General features: G+C 43.3%; 1 protein-coding gene across 2 annotated transcripts in view; it reads right to left on the minus strand.

Moving 5' to 3' along the window:
* Nucleotides 1-19,938, minus strand: part of COL9A2 (collagen type IX alpha 2 chain) — a 52,043-nt gene that overhangs the window by 9,788 nt on the left and 22,317 nt on the right. For both annotated transcript variants that reach the window (XR_012802193.1, XM_075604614.1), the window contains exons 9-22: nucleotides 13,761-13,814; nucleotides 11,281-11,328; nucleotides 10,087-10,143; nucleotides 8,058-8,111; nucleotides 7,719-7,772; nucleotides 6,956-7,009; nucleotides 5,125-5,178; nucleotides 4,443-4,496; nucleotides 2,853-2,906; nucleotides 1,881-1,934; nucleotides 1,529-1,582; nucleotides 1,307-1,351; nucleotides 803-856; nucleotides 666-719 (exon numbers count right to left, since the gene is read on the minus strand). Coding sequence is in view for 1 of the 2 variants with exons in the window: in XM_075604614.1 (XP_075460729.1) it covers nucleotides 666-719; nucleotides 803-856; nucleotides 1,307-1,351; nucleotides 1,529-1,582; nucleotides 1,881-1,934; nucleotides 2,853-2,906; nucleotides 4,443-4,496; nucleotides 5,125-5,178; nucleotides 6,956-7,009; nucleotides 7,719-7,772; nucleotides 8,058-8,111; nucleotides 10,087-10,143; nucleotides 11,281-11,328; nucleotides 13,761-13,814 (744 nt within the window). In the remaining variant the exon portion in view is untranslated. The remainder of the gene's footprint in view (nucleotides 1-665; nucleotides 720-802; nucleotides 857-1,306; nucleotides 1,352-1,528; nucleotides 1,583-1,880; nucleotides 1,935-2,852; nucleotides 2,907-4,442; nucleotides 4,497-5,124; nucleotides 5,179-6,955; nucleotides 7,010-7,718; nucleotides 7,773-8,057; nucleotides 8,112-10,086; nucleotides 10,144-11,280; nucleotides 11,329-13,760; nucleotides 13,815-19,938) is intronic.

Consider the following 19,938-nt stretch of genomic DNA (forward strand, 5'->3'; position numbering starts at 1 on the left):
ACATCAGGTTAAAAACAAACAGGCATGGTATGTGGCATGGTAAGGGTTACCGCACACTGGAACTGGAACCACAGGTAGAGATGTCAGCATCTGAGTCACTCTCCTTCAGTGGCAAGATGATTCAGCCCTCCCGGTGTATATTAAAGGAAAAGTCTCTTGTACCACAGCACACCTAATCCTCCGTAGATGCAGTCTCGAGTATACACTGTTCAGCGTCAACCGGTTCAGAGCATGCAGGAAAAAACAAGGCTATAATCCCACAATAGAGTTCAGCACACTTGGCGTCTTCCGTCCTGCACACCGTGCCGTAGGAACGCCGAGTCACGTGACACGGGATACCGGACACACAGTGATGATGTCACTCGCAACACACAGCCTCGCGATGTTATTCACGGAGTGGTAATGGTACAGAGCATGCACTGGACTTCCAGACACTAGTGGGAATTCACCATTCCTTTGCTTGCATCAGGAGCTTCAGACTTCACTGATCATAAAAAAATTCGAGTCGGAGCATGTGACTGTCATAAAAATGGCTGTCACTGTCACAAAGGGAAACTAAGGCAGCAGAACTGCAATTCAAGCATAGGCTATACACAAACTGGGAGTAGAAGGATAATGAACCCCTGTACTGTATTCTTCAGATGAATATAACGGTGTACACTTACCTTCAAACCTGCAATGCCTCTCATTCCAGCCTCCCCAGGTGGGCCACTCTCTCCCTGAAACGCAAAGTACGAGATTATCGGTTAAGGAAGGATGTATATGGAGAGAGGGAGGAGGTGGGAGATTTATTTGTACTTACTAGCTTTCCTGGCGCTCCTGTGAATCCCGGCTCTCCACGAGACCCCGGCTCACCCTGCCAGAAACACACAGGGAACGGTTAGGAGAATTCCGTTCATGAGGCTGCTAGGTACAGAGATAATGATGGCAGATAAGGGCCTCTCTCAGTCAATCCCGCTTGCCAATGAGCATCCTCCAAACTAACAAAGACCACAATGGAGAGAAGTGCATCCATGCTGGACCAGTGACCCATGGTGTCTGTACCTTCCCACCCACTGCTGTCAACATAGCAGAGTTGACCAATGGCCCATGGAGTCTCTCTCCCATTGGTGGTGACATTGTGACATAATGGCAGGTGACACCATTGTCCCATAGAGTTTCTCTCTCCTACTACAGGGAGACACAGAGATAGAGGGTGGCATGATGACACAGATAGGGGTGGGGGGGAATCATATAGATTTTGTATTGTGTCTCTATCCTATAACCAAGTACCTCCCAGTTTATAGATGATACCCTGTCCACATACCTTTAGCCCAGCTCCTCCTTTGGATCCAGGCTGGCCAGGCAAACCCTGGAAAAGCAGAAGAAGTAAGACAGTCAGTGTGTGTAGAGGAGGGAACTCCAGTGTACTTCAGACCCAACTTCTGAAAGCACTCCAGTCCTGCTTTTCTGGCGCTGCTTCTGTGCTGCTAACAGAAAACCCCAGAGTAGATTCAATTCTCACTGTAGGAATCTGTAGGATACTTACAGCTAAACCTTGGTGACCAGTGAGACCAGGATACCCAGACTGACCAGGACTGCCCTAGAGATGAAGGAGAGGGGGGAGATGAGAGGGGGGAGGGGTGTAACGCAGAACAGAGAGACCAGCAGTAACATACTGAGAAAGAAGAAAAAGAGATGAAGTTAAAGACAGTGTGAAAAGGAAATAAAGAGAGAAAGCGAGAGCGGAGAGATAGAGAGGAGGAAAGCGGGAGAGAGAGAGACCAGGGGAGGAGAGAGAGGAGATCAAACAGGAAAGAGAGGAGAGTAAAAGTGAGAAATAAATAAGAGAAATAGAAAGAGAGCGCAGGCCCCCAGCATCATCTGCAGGACACACTCACCTTCACTCCAGGAATGCCAGGGGTGCCATCCTTTCCATCTATACCCGGGAGACCCTGCGGGCAGCAGACACAAACTCAGAACACATGTAGGAAAGAGGTCAAACACAGGGCAGGTCTTAGATAAGAGGTAATAGACCCGAGAGGCCCGGGCATTGTCTGCATGGCACAGAGCCATTTAAATCCATAACTGCCCGATTCCTGGGCAGCGCTGCCCCTTCCATATAACACTGCCAGGGCAAGACATGTCTGCAAATGTGGGATCTATACGTACCTACCCCTGACTTCACAAAGAACAGGGTTTAGGTTGGTAAAATTGTATTTTTGTTGGGAACATAAAATTATGTTAACCTTTTCATTGCCAGAGGCCTGTCCTGCATTTCTCAGCCTCTCCAGCAGTGGAGACACTTAGGGGCCTATGCAGAGAGCAGCGCTAGAATAAATTGGAGAATTTAAGAAAAAGTAGCTTTAATGGAGAGTTTTATTCTCCATATGCAGAAATGGGCGAAATCCGCTATTTTTAGCATTACTGCACGTGGAGAATTGTAAATGGAGAGATGCGCGCAGCTGAAAGGGGGGAAAAAAAAATCGCGCATTTTTTTTTTTTCCCTATAGCCGGCGAGCTCCTGCTTCTTGCCAACTTTAGTTGGCGGAGAAAATTGACGAAAATCGCACCAAAAACAGCCGCTAGATGGCGAGCGCGCCTTTCTGAATTCGGATACTTTTCAGACTGGCGAGATGTAGTTTCTCGCCAGCCGCGCGGCGAGATTTTGAAATAGAAAAAAAAAAATGGCGCGTTTTCCCTAGCTCGCCATTTTCGGCTGTTTTTAGTGCGATTTTCGCCGGAAAATGGCGAGATTGAAAATAGCGCTGCTCTCTGCATGAGGCCCTTAGTGATTCTCTTTCTAAAGACATCTGCTTTAGTAACGAGAGTTAAATCCCATTGTACAGTAAATAGAGTTCTGCACAACTCACATTGTTGCCTTTTGGTCCCATTCCTCCAATCTGTCCCACGATACCACGACCCCCCTGAAATACAAATATATTGATTAGGCGTGAGAAGGAGGGAAGCTACTACAGGGAGGGAGAGGAAGGGCCCTGCTTTCTTCTGCACAATCACACGCACGTTGTACATGTGGAAGTGTGCGTGTGCAAACCTGTGTATATCATGGTGCCTGTGCTAAGCATAAGTGTATCAGTGCCTTTGTATGTGTCACTGTGTTAACGAGGGTGTTGGACTTTAAAACCATTGGATGACATTGAGAAAATAAGACCCCCAGTGTGACTGGGAGACGAGGTTACAATTCCAGCATGGGATGGGGGGGTTAAACATTTCCTGTTAATGCAATATGAGATTAAGCAAAAACAGGCTGACACGGCTGCATAAAACACCAGTCATTGTCAGTATCCCCGTCCTGCAACATGGACAGTGCGACGTCAGGACCTGTCTAAAACCGCCGCTGCTGCTATTAAAACGTTAACACCCTCTTTTCTTGTTCTTCGGTGCCTACAAATCAAACATATATGAAGGAAGTTGCAGAATTGACAATAAATAAGAGTGGGGGTAGACATGGGCAGAATGTGGTATCAATTTGGCCGAATGGTTGTTTTAAAAGACAAATATTGCACTATGACAGCGAATACGTTGCCTACAACAGGGGAGTGCGCTCAGAGTAACTTGTCCATTTCATACAAAGCTGTACTATACCTGTACTATACCTGAACTATACCTGTACTATATACTGAGACTATTAAAAGGGACGTTACTTCGAGGAAAAATCTTCATATCAGACTCATCCTTCTTTTAATCAGTGTGTACTGTGTGTGTGTGTGTGTGTGTGTGTGTGTGTGTGTGTGTGTGTGTGTGTGTGTGTGTGTGTGTGTGTGTGTGTGTGTGTGTGTGTGTGTGTGTGTGTGTGTGTGTGTGTGTGTGTGCATCAGTGTGTACTGTGTGTGTGTATGTATCAGTGTGTACTGTGTGCGCGTATCAGTGTGTACATATCAGTGTGTACTGTGTGTGTGTGTATCAGTGTGTACTGTGTGTGTGTATCAGTGTACTATGTGTGTGTGTACTGTGTGTGTGTATCAGTGTGTACTGTGTGTGTGTGTATCAGTGTGTACTGTGTGCGCGTATCAGTGTGTACATATCAGTGTGTACTGTGTGTGTGTATCAGTGTGTACTGTGTGTGTGTGTGTGTGTATCAGTGTGTACTGTGTCTGTGTGTATTAGTGTATACTGTGTGTGCGTGTGTGCATACCACTGTGTCTGTAAATGTGTGTAGTGTGTATCAGTGTAAATGTGTGTGTAATGTGTGTATGTGTGCATACATACATATACAGTGTATACTGATGTATGTTTGTATGTGTATCAGTGTGTCTGTGTGCATAACAGATCTGTGCATAGACACAGACATACACTTAACAGCGCATCTCTGTCCACACAAACAGTTTGTAACTCAAATTAGACAGTAAGCTCTTCAGAACAGTGAGGGTACATATACGGCATGGCATGCACACAGGTGCATATACACACGTGTAGGCGGTATCATATGCAGGGTGACTCACCCGGTCTCCTTTCTCTCCCGCCTCTCCCGGAGGCCCCTTAGGTCCCTCCTCACCCTGAAATAGACAAAATAATCAGTTCCCCTCAGGTCCGTGTGAGTGTGCACAGCTCCTGCAGGCTCAGGCTCATTAGTCTGCGCTAATCACAGCCCCGATAAAGAGGCGCTGCACTCGCCCTGTGGGGCGGCCGTGTAATGAGGACTCAGAAATGTGACCCTCACAGGAGGAGGGGGTGGGGGTGTTATTCCGACTGTCACTTCACTTTGTACCTTCTCTCTTCCTCAGGGCAATGCTACTAGAGGGGTTTATAGAGCAATACTCTGCAGGTCTCTCCTAAACACAATGTGTTCATCAAGCAATGATCTGCCGGCCTCTGTAATACTGCACGTGTTTATAGAGCATTCTGCACGCCTCTGTAATACTGCACGTGTTTATAGAGCATTCTGCCGGCCTCTGTAATACTAGAGGGGTTTATAGAGCATTCTGCACGCCTCTGTAATACTGCACGTGTTTATAGAGCATTCTGCACGCCTCTGTAATACTGCACGTGTTTATAGAGCATTCTGCAGGCCTCTGTAATACTAGAGGGGTTTATAGAGCAATGCTCTGCATGGACCGTTCAATGAAATTCTCTGCAGGGCCAGATCCCCAGCGGTAGATAAAAGTGACAACGACCCCAACTTACCGGCTTCCCCGCGGCTCCAACAGATCCGACCATCCCTTTATATCCCATGGGACCCTGAGAAAGACACAATGACAATGTAATCCTTCTCTGACAAACTTTGTATATTATAACAAGAGAGCTACATTATATCTGAGCTGCGCTATAGTATACGAGAGCTACATTATATCTGAGCTGCACTATAGTATACGAGAGCTATATTATATCTGAGCTGTGCCACAGTATAGGAGAGCTATATTATATCTGAGCTGCGCTATAGTATAGGAGAGATATATCTGAGCTGCGCTATAGTATAGGAAAGATATATTATATCTGAGCTGCGCTATAGTATAGGAGAGCTATATTATATCTGAGCTGCGCTATAGTATAGGAGAGCTATATTATATCTGAGCTGCGCTATAGTATAGGAGAGATATATTATATCTGAGCTGCGCTATAGTATAGGAGAGATATATTATATCTGAGCTGCGCTATAGTATAGGAGAGCTATATTATATCTGAGCTGCGCTATAGTATAGGAGAGCTATATTATATCTGAGCTGCGCTATAGTATAGGAGAGATATATTATATCTGAGCTGCGCTATAGTATAGGAGAGATATATTATATCTGAGCTGCGCTATAGTATAGGAGAGATATATTATATCTGAGCTGATCTATAGTATAGGAGAGCTATATTATATCTGAGCTGCGCCATGGTATAGGGGAGCTATATTATATCTGAGCTGATCTATAGTATAGGAGAGCTATATTATATATGAGCTGTGCCACAGTATAGGAGAGATATATTATATCTGAGCTGCGCTATAGTATAGGAGAGCTATATTATATCTGAGCTGCGCCATAGTATAGGAGAGCTATATTATATCTGAGCTGCGCTATAGTATAGGAGAGATATATTATATCTGAGCTGCGCTATAGTATAGGAGAGCTATATTATATCTGAGCTGATCTATAGTATAGGAGAGCTATATTATATCTGAGCTGATCTATAGTATAGGAGAGCTATATTATATATGAAACTGTGCCACAGTATAGGAGAGATATATTATATCTGGGCTGCTCTATATTAAGACAGTAGATCTATAGTATACTGCAGCCGAGTTCTTTTATGATAGATTAGCTGTACTGACGCCGGGCTGCCTTATAGTGTAACAGGAAAGATGTATTATTACAGCTGAGCTTCATTCCATTAACACAGATACTCTATTATTTAACCAACAGCTTTTGTTTATAGCAGAATCCCATCTTCTCAATGGAGACATTATCCTACAGTAAGTGAGACACTCTTACATGTATTATGCAGTGCAAAGCCATACTATACCTTATGGACCATTCAAATTAATAGTCTCTGTAAATATTGGCCCCTATCCTAAATGCGACACTCTCCAGTCCAAAGAACACTCTCTTTTCTGAACTACTCTCTGCTCTCAGTTGTGTGTCTGTCACTGAGACATAGATGTTAGTATCAGCTCTAAGGCTCCTATTCAATATGCCATAATTGTAGCTTCCCAGTGCTGGACAAGAGCTCAGGTCCATTTAAATGAATGGGACAAAAACCTTCTCCAGTATGGGACACACATCTTCACCGCATATTGAATGTTGGCCTAAGGCCGCGTCCATAGTAGAATGCGCTAGCATCCGCGCTTCCTCCTCCTCCCGGCATCGCGCATCCAATACAAATTTGTTTGCATTGTGAACGCCGCTCTCCCTGTAGCGTATGTGCATGCGCTAGCACGCGTCGCTCACTATGCACATATGCATTGGCGTCCTAGTAGCTCGCGCCGTAGCCTGCGCTATGGACAAAGCCTAAGGGAGACTGCAATTTTTCTTACCGTCTCTCCTTTAGGTCCCCCGATGCCAGGGTACCCGCGGATGCCCTGTGGGCCCTGTGAGAGGAAAGACAGATGTGTCAGCAAGGGGCAGAAGTGACACCTGGAAACATTACTCACTGCATATTAACCCCTTCCACCCCACCTGCCATTAAAAGTGCCACTGCCCCACAGCATTTCTAAAAGCCTCATACACAGCGAAGCTGTGAGATGTAATTGGGAGAAGTCAGATTATTTAGGGCAAAGACAGAGACTGAAAGAGACCAGTTTATTTATTACATTTATTAAATGTGTTGAAGAGGAAGGCGCGCAGAGATGTGAATGGCGGTGTAACTGTAATAATATGGATTTATGTACACGTGATATACCTACATTAATGTGGCATTATGTACACATTGTGCGATATACTGAACCTGCAGTATTATGGAATTCTGTACTCATTATGTGCTATATCTGTTATAATATGGAACGTTATGTGATTTATATGTAATAATATGGATATATGCAACACTAATGTATCTGTAATAATATGGAATGCTATACTGTACACATTGTGTGATATATCTAATAATATGGTATTCTTCTGTACACAGTATGAGGTATCTGTTACAATATGGAATTCTTCTGTACACACCATGTGATGTACATGGAATATGGAATAGTGTAAATGTGTGATATATCTGTAATAATATGAAAATCTGTAGGCATGTGATAAAGCTGCAATAATATGTGGCACATGTGAATGAGATGGAATTCTGTACATTACCGGAGGTCCTGGAATTCCTTGCTCCCCAGAAATCCCAACACCGCCTGTTGGCCCCTAAAGAGAGAAATGAACAGATGATGATTCACTAGTAATGAGCGACCCTCCGACTTATAACTGCCATTCACAACTAATGAGTGAGACTCAGACCCGAGTGAGTAAGAGTCTGACCTCATAAGTGGTCCTGCCTTCCCACTGAAATCAATTCCCGTCCTAATGATTGAAACTCACACATTAATATATAAAACTCCCTTTGCAACAAGTCACATCTTAAGGAGTTAGACTCCTGTACTCCTAGCAATATATAATCCGTGTAGCGTCCGAGAGTGAGGTTATACTGACCGATTTCCCCTGCAGCCCAGACTCTCCCAGAGGCCCCGGGCGTCCTTTGTGTCCCTAAAAGTTGGAGGAAAGAGACAAATCATCAGAAATATTCAAAATTCGAACTGAACCGCGAGAAGTCCCAAGTGTGAGGGGAATTAAACTGGACGCACTGGTTATCTCAAAGAATGGCCATGGGGTGGCCCCCTTATCTACTACCAAAACAAAATAATACTGCACGTGATGTAATTCCTAAGTACTCTAAGTAACCCTTGCCAGGTCTGCCGTGTTGATATTATCTTGTGCCCCTGCCGCCCGCTCTGTCCCCACTCTATGGTGTGGGGAGGAGGTTATTGAATATCACAGAGGATAGAGAGGACACTATCTGTAATTATGCCAAGCAATACTACACTGGAGGTTGGGTCCTCAGGGGAAATTAGAGAAAGAACTTTACAGAATGGGTAGTGGACATAAGGAAGGGCTTCCCAGCAAAGTTGGTAAAAAAAACTAATACAGGAAGGAAGTGGTTTTTAACCTTTTAAGAATAATAGAAGCCTGCAAAAAAATGTATTGTGACAAATTCCTTACAAAATGTATCTTATGTATGTGAAAATACTATCGCTGTTGTATTGTTTTTATTTATAAAGCAAACTAACAGCATATAGGAGGACATAAATACATCAGAGACTGTGCAAAGAATGGCAACTAAAATGGGACAGTACAGGCAGTCCTCGTTTTACAACGAATGGCTTATCCAACGCTGTGCAATGCATACCTATGTTCATTTTTACAACGCCAAAACGGCTTATCCAACGCTTTGCAAAGTTGTTTATGCGTATATAATATATATATATATATATTATACAATATTATACTACATAATATATTATATTTTTATATTATATTATATATTATGTTATAATATATACTGTATATATATATATATATACATATATTATATATATATATATATATATATATATATATATATATATATATATTACAGTATATGCACTATATAATTTATGTGTGTGCTGCGTATCTTATTGTCTGCGTAAAATATTTTTTGTATTTTAGCATTAAAAATGCCTTCAGGAACGGAACCTTTCATTTAAACAGTGTTCCTATGGGAAAACGTGTTTCGCTTTACAACGTTTCGCTATCCAACGCCATTTTGAGTAACGCATTGTGTCGGATAACCGAGGACTGCCTGCACATGGTTTACATCTTAAAAATTATCCGGAAAGACTGAGGGACCTTAATATGTACAGGATGGAGGGGAGAAGGGTGAGAGGGATATGATGGAAACGTTCAGATACATAAAGAGAGTCAACAAGTTGCAGCAGGGATGTATATTTCAGGGAAGGAGAAGAGTTATAATAAGAGGCGGTGGGAGGCTCAGGGGAAATAGGAGGAAGTACTATGGAAAGGGTAGTGGATTTAAGGAGTAGCCTCCCAACAGAGGTGGTAGGGGCTAACACAGTGAGTCAATTCCAAAAAGTTTGGGATAGATATGCAGGGGATCCCAAATACAAAATAAATCAAGGGATCAAATCGGCTCTGGAGGAGCAGATAGGAAAATGGCAGACAAGGTCAGTCAGGTGACTCTTTCTGCCGCCACATTATATGTTTCTCATGGATTATTTACAGTAATATGTATATGTCCATTTGTTTTAACCCTCAGTTCTCCAAGGTGAGGAAGATCACCGTGCCGGACGTTTGAAGCCACACCCAGGACTGCTGTACATTGCAGGACGTTGGTTTTGGTTGCGCAGAAGAGCTGCAAACATGCTATGCTTGGTTAACCCCGTCCCTGCAACGCATTGCGATGGGGTTAAGTGGCCAGCAGCAGCCACCTCTTATGCAAGGAGAGAGCGTCTCAGTAATGGTCTTCCTGGAAATGCCGGGCTTGGCGACCTCTCCTCACTGGCAGGGAACCCCGGGACACTCGCAGCCTCTCACCGTATGAGAGGAGAGTGACAGGAACGTTGCAGAGCGCTCGGTGAGTGTGCGAGATGTTATACACACAGTGAGTGCGAGTGTGTCTCACCTTCACCCCCTGCATCCCCTGGGGTCCCTTTGGCCCGGCCGGACAATTCGAGGGACACTGGGGAAAAAAAATAAGAGATCAATGACATATTATTAAGTGATAACCCCATCTATGCTATGCTGGAGCCTCCCATAATGCACTGCTTTGCACATACACATTTGTATACTGTACATCACTTTGAAATGTGCTGTGCACGGATATGTATGCAATATATATACTGTGTATATATATATATATATATATATATATATATATATATATATATATATATATATATATATATATATATACACAAATATGTATGCTCATCTGCATGTCCAAGGCAGGTCTGCAACCCCGCCCTTCACCATTATCACCCAGCACACAGCACTTCCACTGCAGCAAGGGATTCTGGGAAATGACATGCAAATATATATATATAGTACAAATGTGTGCAAAGCTAGCATTGCTGTGTATATACACACTGTCATCTATACAGATGTAGCAGGACTCATTGTTTCCTTTTGGTGGGATATATTGGCATATTCTGCATTATAACTGGATATGTTGTGTTATCTTGAAAAATTTAATGGAGTGTGTGTGTGTGTGTGTGTGTGTGTGTGTGTGTGTGTGTGTGTGTGTGTGTGTGTGTGTGTGTGTGTGTGTGTGTGTGTGTGTGTGTGTGTGTGTGTGTGTGTGTGTGTGTATATACACACACACTGTATACACACTGTATATAGACATATGTGAATGTGTGTATTGTTGGCTCTGTAATATATGGCTCCGGTGTACATATACTGCTCGGCAACATATTTTGTGCATTTAAATACTGTATATAGGCCCATATTCACTAAAGAGTGCTAAGCTTTAGCACATCTTAACTGCTATTTCTTTGAAAGGGAGTTAGCCGGTGGTAAAGCTTAGCACCGGTTAGTGGATATTGGCCGTAGTACATTGCTCAAAAAATATATATATTTCTCAGGCGGAAATTTCCAATCACAGAGGACAGTGACATTTCTTCCGAGTCGGCTTAGACTAAGTTTGGAACGATTACATTTATTATGGACAAATCCGCCAAGTGGGTGAAACTTGGGGGGCTTGACCTGAATTGGGGAGCTTGACCTGAGGCCTGGGTGTATGCAGGTATACTCATCCCCATATAACGATCAGTTCGGGGGTTCTTCATGCCGTTATTACCCAGCTGAGGAAACTCACCAAGAAGTCAGCGCTGCCTTCCAAGCCTTGTATGTTGCCTGATGGGCCCTAAAATAAACAGTAAGAATGAGTCCTTACACAGCACACGCCGCCGCGGGGTCTGCAGGAGGAAGTCCCTGCTGTGCTGGCTACGCACTCATTACCTGTTCCTGCTCTGTGCAGGCGCCGTACATTCACATCATTACAAGGAATCAGCGGGTACAGACTATTCCAGGATTTAGCAACTGGACACTTACAGTATTACTGCGTTACAAAGCGTTACAAAGCGTTACAAAGCGTTACAAAGCGTTACAAAGTAGCAGGTTCAGTGCAGGGTCCCCATTGCCCTATCAAACGGGTAAGAAATTGGATTCTCTGCAGCCTGTGACACCTTTATATAAGGCCGGTATAAAAATGATATGTTGTAGGGCTCTGAAAGCCTCACTGTTATTCTCAGAAATAGGCACCTCAGACTAAGGCCCTACGGCACTAGAAGAGCTGGTATTCATATGTATCATTGTTTTCATTATTGTATTTGTTATTATCATAATCATCAGAAACCTCTTAAAGCAGCAGTCCAAGCTGCCATGGCCCCCCACCCCCATCCACCTTTAATATGTGCATCAATACAATACACACAATGATAAGTAATTAGCTGTTGCCGATCAAACCGTTCTCCTGTGATCGATCGGCGAAGATTCGGCTCGGGGTTCACTAAATGGCTATCAGTGCAGCAGAAGATGACCAAAGTTATGTGGGGAAGATCATGTGACCAGGCAGTCACTAAATACAATTGGTGCACTGCTAGAGAGAGGGCAGGGCTCAAAAAGGGGTGTGCCAGAGCCTGTTTCAGAAGAGGAAGGGGATGGTTCTTTATAAATGGTTGCTATAGAAATAAAAAATGCTTGTTACATTATAATATATTAAAAATGTAATTCAAGGATGTTGTTTTTAAAAAAAAATGCTACAAGTATTTTCTCATAGCACAGAATTAATTTATTAAAAAAAAAAAACCACGTGTAGGATATTGTTTGGTCTGCAGCTTTAATCTTAGTGTCAGAGAGGCCTGCAACCCATTGCAAAGCTGTATAAGAACATGCAGTGTAATGAAACTGTCACTTACTTGGCCACTTACAGACAGAGTTCGCATTTTGGTTTGTTTTAAATGGGCTTTTGGTGTAAGTGGTATTTATTTCCAAGGGTCAGTTGCATGATTAAACTACAACACAAGGTAGAGTTTGCTCAAGACTAGACCAAATCTGGAGGTAATAATATTAGATAATGGTGTCAGCTGGCTACAAAGGAGCAATCCATGCAATATCCTACAAGTGTGTTTCATACTGCCATTTATAGCGAGTTTTAATATACTGAGCTTCCTTTCATTTCTATAGCAGGTTTTAGCACACCTCCCTAGAAGTGCAAGATTTTTGTAACACGTTCATGTTTGTGATCATTTGTTGCCACATTTCCAAAATTTTTAGGCTGCAAACTATAACCATAGATAATGTTACCTTAGTAATATAAGAATACATTGTAGCTGCTGAGTTGCACTGATTGAAGGATTGATTGAAACTGAAAGGCAGCCATTTAGTGAACCCTGGGAAGCAGGATCTTTGCTGATCGATCACAGGAGAACGAATCAATCCACAGCTTAGGTAATTGGTTTTCAATAAAGGTAATCAAAGGCTGCGTATATTAAAACAAAATATATATCTATTTTTTTTTTTTAAAGTGCCACTTGGACTGCCTCTTTATATCCCATGTGTGGGGTGAGGAGGTGCAGATCAATAGGTAAAAAGTACATATAAACACCAAAAAGAATAGAAGTGCCTATTTTCCAACGTGCACTCAAGTACATTGAGTGAACGGAGAGAAACGTACGTCGGGTGGAGTGGAGGGTTAGGAGAGGGATTGTGGGAGGGACTAGTGACTTAGCAGTGGTACAGGGGGCAGACGCAGGAGATGTCATTTTTTCCAAGCAGCGTGTGTCTCTGAATACCATTGTGTGCCTATGCAGCATTGGTGATCCCTACGCAGCCAGGCACTTGGCCTCTTATCACAAGAGTAGTGGATGTTGAATTGTCAGGTACTGTAGTATTATATCCTATTTAGTGCAGATTGAGCTCAGTATCTAACCACATGAGTGAGTCACAAATAAGCTTACTACAGACATGTGAGCTATACTGTACCTATTGATTGAATTTAAGCACAGTTCCCCCACACCCACCTAGCCTCCACATTATATTAGCCACAGGCAATAGCTACTAATGATAGTAATGTGTCTTATTGGTTCTAATTGTTTGAACTGATCTATTAAAAGTGATTTTTTTTTATTACTCTATTTATTTATTCATTCATCTATTGATTCATTTATTTATTTAGTTTACAATCTACTTGAGTGCACTTTGGAAAATAGGAACTTCTATTGTTCTTGTTGGTGTTTATATGCATTCTATACAGGTTTACATGAACTCGCTGGGAGGAGGATAAAATATACATACAGGTTTTCCAGGTGGCCCCGGGGGTCCAGCAGGTCCGACAAATCCTCGCACACCCTGAAAAGAGCAAGGATCATTTGAAGGTGTCACTCTAACATTATCATATTCCTACTACTAGGAGGGAGTATTAACACAGCAATATCACATCTCTACCACTAGAGGGAGCAGGACCACATTCTACCATTACAGCAGCGGTTCCCAAACTTTATTACACTGTACACCCCCTAATAGAAAATATTTATTCTGCGAACCCCTAATTAATAAATCTTATTACCTACTCATCAGACTACTGTGTTGCTAACAACTGTTTGACCAATACTCAGGCACTATAGTGTCCTACACTCGTGTGGGGAACACACGGTTAATAAGGCCCCAAACTGCACCTCAGTGTGTGAAGACAGCATGGGGGGCATAGCCATCAATTACTGCAGGAAATTCCAAAGTCACGCCCCACAATGCCTTGCTGCTGCTCCCCACAAAGTTGTTTTGTGGGCAGCGACTTTGGAAGCTGTAATTGACAGCTGTACCACCGCCGGTAAGGTGCAGTTTGGGGCCTAACTAGGTGCGCAATCCCCACACAGGCTCAGGAACCCATTACGCTGCCTGGGATCCACCATTATATTATTAACTAATCCTTTGGCCACATCTCACGAACCCCTAAGGGTGTTCGAATCCCCTGTTGCTCTAAAACAGAAATAGCACGTCCTACCACAAGAGGGAGCTCCAACAGTCATATCCCATCTTAGCATCAGAGAGAGCTCTAGCACAGGAATATCACATCCCTACCACTAGAGGGCACAAAATCACTGAGATATTACATACTACCACAAGCGGGAGTTCTAACAGTACTTTAACATCCTACCATCAGAGGGCGATCTCAGACAGAGATAGCACATCCTACCATTAGATGGAGCTTTAACAGTGATATCATGTACTAAGAGTACATGGCGGTATCCAACTCCAACCACTACACAGAGGACATAGTAGTAATGCATTGATATAGAATACCTGCCACAAGAGAAATTACCAATATTTACATCTTGATACTGATGTTAATGTCTGAATCCACCTAGAGGAACTACCCAGCAGTGCTATTTTATATTGAAGACTCCTTACAATTTACGCTGCTAGATTGTGCCCCCCCCCCCCCCTCCCCAAGCCCATCCTCTTTGGAAATGCTAGTTGGTAAAATTTGCTAATTCTTAATACTGGTAAGACCGCCCTCTCAAAGCCCCACTACAATCCCTGACTGATATCACCCATTTTCGTGGCATAATTTCCTCTCTGGATGGGCTGAGTGAGCTGTTAGTTCTTGGGGATTTCAACATCAATTGACTTGACCCCAAAAACAACAAAATCCAGACACAATTCAAGTCACAATATTTTTTCCAATTAATTTCCTAACCCACAGGGACAAACATAAAATCTCACAACCACTCCTTGCTAGACTGGATTCTATCCTCTTGTCCCAACAGAATAACATCCTCTGGTATCGTACCTGATATTTTCAGCGACCATGCAATAGTGTACTGTGTAAGGAAAATCAAACCACTCAAGTCAAGACTTAAAGTTCCACTCACTAGAACATTTAGAAACCTTAACCCACAACAATTTCTGGCTGATCTTACCAACTGCCCAAGGTACAGAATCAAACTGATACACGAACCTAATTCGGCACTTGTTTATTTGCCAGAGTTCTATCTAATCTGTGATGCCCATGCTCCACTACGCAGAATAAGAGTATGGGGGCCCACCTTCCGTGGGTTACATCCGACCTCATTGCGCTTTACTATTTTAGGGATGCCTTGTAGAAAACATACAAAGTAACTGGCACTACCAAGGAACTTAATAATTACAGATGCATGCGGAATACAGTACATATACAAAGCCAACAGGACTAGCAAAAGCCCAATATTACTCTGACAATTTTTATCAAAACATATCAAACCCAGTAAACTTCTTGAAGGTCATCAACAATATATTCCAGCCTTATAGCCATCAATAACCATCTCATATTAAAAGGAATGATACTACACTGACAAATCTGAATTCATTGTTGGATGTGCTACTTCCCTACTATCAAAACGCAACCCTAACAACATTCATGAAGCTCAACTGGTGACAACCCCTGAAGCCCCACCCCCTCCCAACAGTGCCTACTGTTTTCAATGTGTCCCAGTATCTGAAGAGGAGATTACACAGGCGCTCCTAACATTACAATTAAACAGTCAATGTGGACCTACCTACTGCAATCAAAATTCCTACAACGTATGTGTCCCAGCCATTGCCAAACCACTTGTCTTCCAAATCAACTATTTTGTCTTCAGGCCATATTCCACAGACCTAAGTTGTCCCAGTCTACAAAAATGGGTATAAAAGCGGTGTTTCTGTTGGACCTGAAACACACCTGGACTTTACCCAAAGAGGATTTTGGGTAACAAGAGAGACTGTTTGTTCATAAGAAGAGAGACTGTTTAAGACTTGGCCTAAAGGAACCAGCAAGGATTGAGTTAGTGTCTCAAGGATACAAGGCAGCATGAAAAAGCAAATTCAGCTACTGTATGTAGACAACTTTGGAGTTCCTGATACAAAATAGGTCAGTGAGACTTATGCCATGCATCCCACACAGCTAGGCCCAGCGGCAGATAATCCTAAACAAAGACTAAACATCAGGTATAGAAGGGAGGTGCACAACGCACATAGTGAAGTATAGTTTAAAAGTGAATTTTACTCAAAAAGAATTAAGTTCTGCGTACATCAATGTAATTAAAATTGTGCAGTGGGTTATTGGGTATACCACACCAGTCGACGGCTGCAAACGGTGTGAGCCTTGTACAAGACACTTTCTAGTAAGTGTCCCCCTGATCCGTGTGAGAGTCAGTGCAGCTGTCTGTATCCTGAGCCGCTACGTGTATCCTGCGCCGTCCCACACACAGTGAGCCGCAGTAGGCGCCTCCCAGGAGTGGATGACCGGTCCGTGACGTCATCATCGGGCGCCCCACGAGGAGAAGCGGTACGCGAACAACGTGCTGGTGTGTGGGCTTCAGCGGAGGCTGCTACACGCCGGTGTGAGCCTTGTGCTCCGGGACTTTTCCAACAAGGACAGACTTGATAACTACCCTGAGAAGGAGAGGTCTTTGTGATCACCTGCCAGGCTTGATGACTGCCGATCCCCTGCACCCCGAAATCGAGTGAGGAGTGCCGTTTGCAGCCGTCGTCTGGTGTGGTATACCCAATAACCCACTGCACAATTTTAATTACATTGATGTAGGCAGAACTTAATTCTTTATGAGTAAAATTCACTTTTAAACTATACTTCACTATGTGCGTTGTGCGCCTTGTTCTTCTGTCTTTTCCTTAGTTCCTGGGGTGTCGAGACACTCCCAAGAAAGGCTGCAGACGCATCATTAGTGACTCCTTCACATTTAAGGTCTACAATTTAGTTTAATTCACGGTGCACTGTTCACTGTAAAATGTTTCACTAATTATTAGCTGCGCACCAATCACCTATTCTTGTTTATAGAAGGGAGGTATTTGGAGCAAGCGCAGAGAGACTGTTAGAAATAAGAATGATGTAGTCTGACAGCTTTTAGAAAGGTATAAGTATTATGTCCTGAATAAGATTCCTTTGTCTTGATCAGAGAAGAGTACTCTTGATTGTTTTGTCCTGCACAAAGGACAGAGCTGGTTATTTTACTCGTATTGTTGCTGCGCTCATAATAAACTATTTGTACTCTTTGAACACCTCCGTGTCAGCCTCATCTTTTTATTGACTCCAACTGCAGACCAATCTCTACTCCCAATACTATCCAGTCATGGGAAAATGAGCGCACTCCCAATTAAGTGATTACTAAACCAAGACAAATTTCCTTATTGAACTCTAATCTGGCTTCTGCCCAAACCACGCCACAGTAACTACTAGTTTGCAATGAGATTCCGTGTAGAATAGAACTGCGACAACCAACTGGTGCAATACTCATCGATTTTACAAACACTTTGATACTGTTGATCATGTTATTTTGTTAAACAAGATGCAGTGCTCTGGAATAGGGGAGCATGCTTTAAATTAGTTTCACTTATACCAATTGGGTAGATCCCAATTTGTTTCTATATCGGGCTCTAACTCCAACCCCTTGGATAGCCGCTGTGGGGTGCCCAGCAAAGCTCTGTTCTGGGGCCCCTACTCTTTTCAGTCTTCATTAATGATTTTTGGAAAAAATGACTTTTATGGCGCGTAGATAGTTAATGTATCACACCATTGATCTATGAAATCAAACCCATGATAGGTGGCTGTCCTTGGAATGATCCATCTAGCTTGTAAGGGAGCTTCAATGCACATGTAAGCGGATGACAATCTTATATGCACACAGCCCCAGCCTCTCTGACATTGGACATCTACTTCAATCTGATTTTTCAAGACATGAATACTGGATTTAACAAAACAAACTGTTTTTAAAACACTGACAAGACTGTAGCGGTGGCATTTGGGACCAAGGCTACATTTCTAAAGCTGGAGAGAGAAATCCGGAGCAGCAGCGTATCGGTTTAGATCATACCAAAAATAGCACAGGAACCCAAGTAAGTGAAAAAATCTGAAATGCTTTATTACGACAAACACAAAATAGTGATCTCAATCCGAGACAAAAAAAAACCCCGACGCGTTTTCCCACCTAAGTGGTGCTTTTTCAATCGCACACAATCGGAGAATTACAAATAGTCCAGACCGCTGCAGAGCAAGCAGACGCTACCGCATGGACGGCTGCATTAATCGCCATTAATCCCAGGTTCAGAGAGGAGGCAAGACCATCTTCTATCTTTCAGCAAGACCCAGGTACATGTTTGAGAGGCGGACGGACTTTGAATTTATTATCCCTATGTGAAATTCCTCAGTAAACGAGAGCACAAGTACAGGTACTAACCTTCTCCAGAGCACAAGTACAGGTACTAACCTTCTCCAGAGCACAAGTACAGGTACTAACCTTCTCCAGAGCACAAGTACAGGTACTAACCTTCTCCAGAGCACAAGTACAGGTACTAACCTTCTCCAGAGCACAAGTACAGGTACTAACCTTCTCCAGAGCACAAGTACAGGTACTAACCTTCTCCAGAGCACAAGTACAGGTACTAACCTTCTCCAGAGCACAAGTACAGGTACTAACCTTCTCCAGAGCACAAGTACAGGTACTAACCTTCTCCAGAGCACAAGTACAGGTACTAACCTTCTCCAGAGCACAAGTACAGGTACTAACCTTCTCCAGAGCACAAGTACAGGTACTAACCTTCTCCAGAGCACAAGTACAGGTACTAACCTTCTCCAGAGCACAAGTACAGGTACTAACCTTCTCCAGAGCACAAGTACAGGTACTAACCTTCTCCAGAGCACAAGTACAGGTACTAACCTTCTCCAGAGCACAAGTACAGGTACTAACCTTCTCCAGAGCACAAGTACAGGTACTAACCTTCTCCAGAGCACAAGTACAGGTACTAACCTTCTCCAGAGCACAAGTACAGGTACTAACCTTCTCCAGAGCACAAGTACAGGTACTAACCTTCTCCAGAGCACAAGTACAGGTACTAACCTTCTCCAGAGCACAAGTACAGGTACTAACCTTCTCCAGAGCACAAGTACAGGTACTAACCTTCTCCAGAGCACAAGTACAGGTACTAACCTTCTCCAGAGCACAAGTACAGGTACTAACCTTCTCCAGAGCACAAGTACAGGTACTAACCTTCTCCAGAGCACAAGTACAGGTACTAACCTTCTCCAGAGCACAAGTACAAGTACTAACCTTCTCCAGAGCACAAGTACAGGTACTAACCTTCTCCAGAGCACAAGTACAGGTACTAACCTTCTCCAGAGCACAAGTACTGGTACTAACCTTCTCCAGAGCACAAGTACAGGTACTAACCTTCTCCAGAGCACAAGTACAGGTACTAACCTTCTCCAGAGCACAAGTACAGGTACTAACCTTCTCCAGAGCACAAGTACAGGTACTAACCTTCTCCAGAGCACAAGTACAGGTACTAACCTTCTCCAGAGCACAAGTACAGCTACTAACCTTCTCCAGAGCACAAGTACAGCTACTAACCTTCTCCAGAGCACAAGTACAGATACTAACCTTCTCCAGAGCACAAGTACAGGTTCTAACCTTCTCCAGAGCACAAGTACAGGTACTAACCT

This window comes from Ascaphus truei, chromosome 6 (genome assembly GCF_040206685.1).
Source record: "Ascaphus truei isolate aAscTru1 chromosome 6, aAscTru1.hap1, whole genome shotgun sequence".
In the NCBI taxonomy this organism is placed as follows: domain Eukaryota; kingdom Metazoa; phylum Chordata; class Amphibia; order Anura; family Ascaphidae; genus Ascaphus; species Ascaphus truei.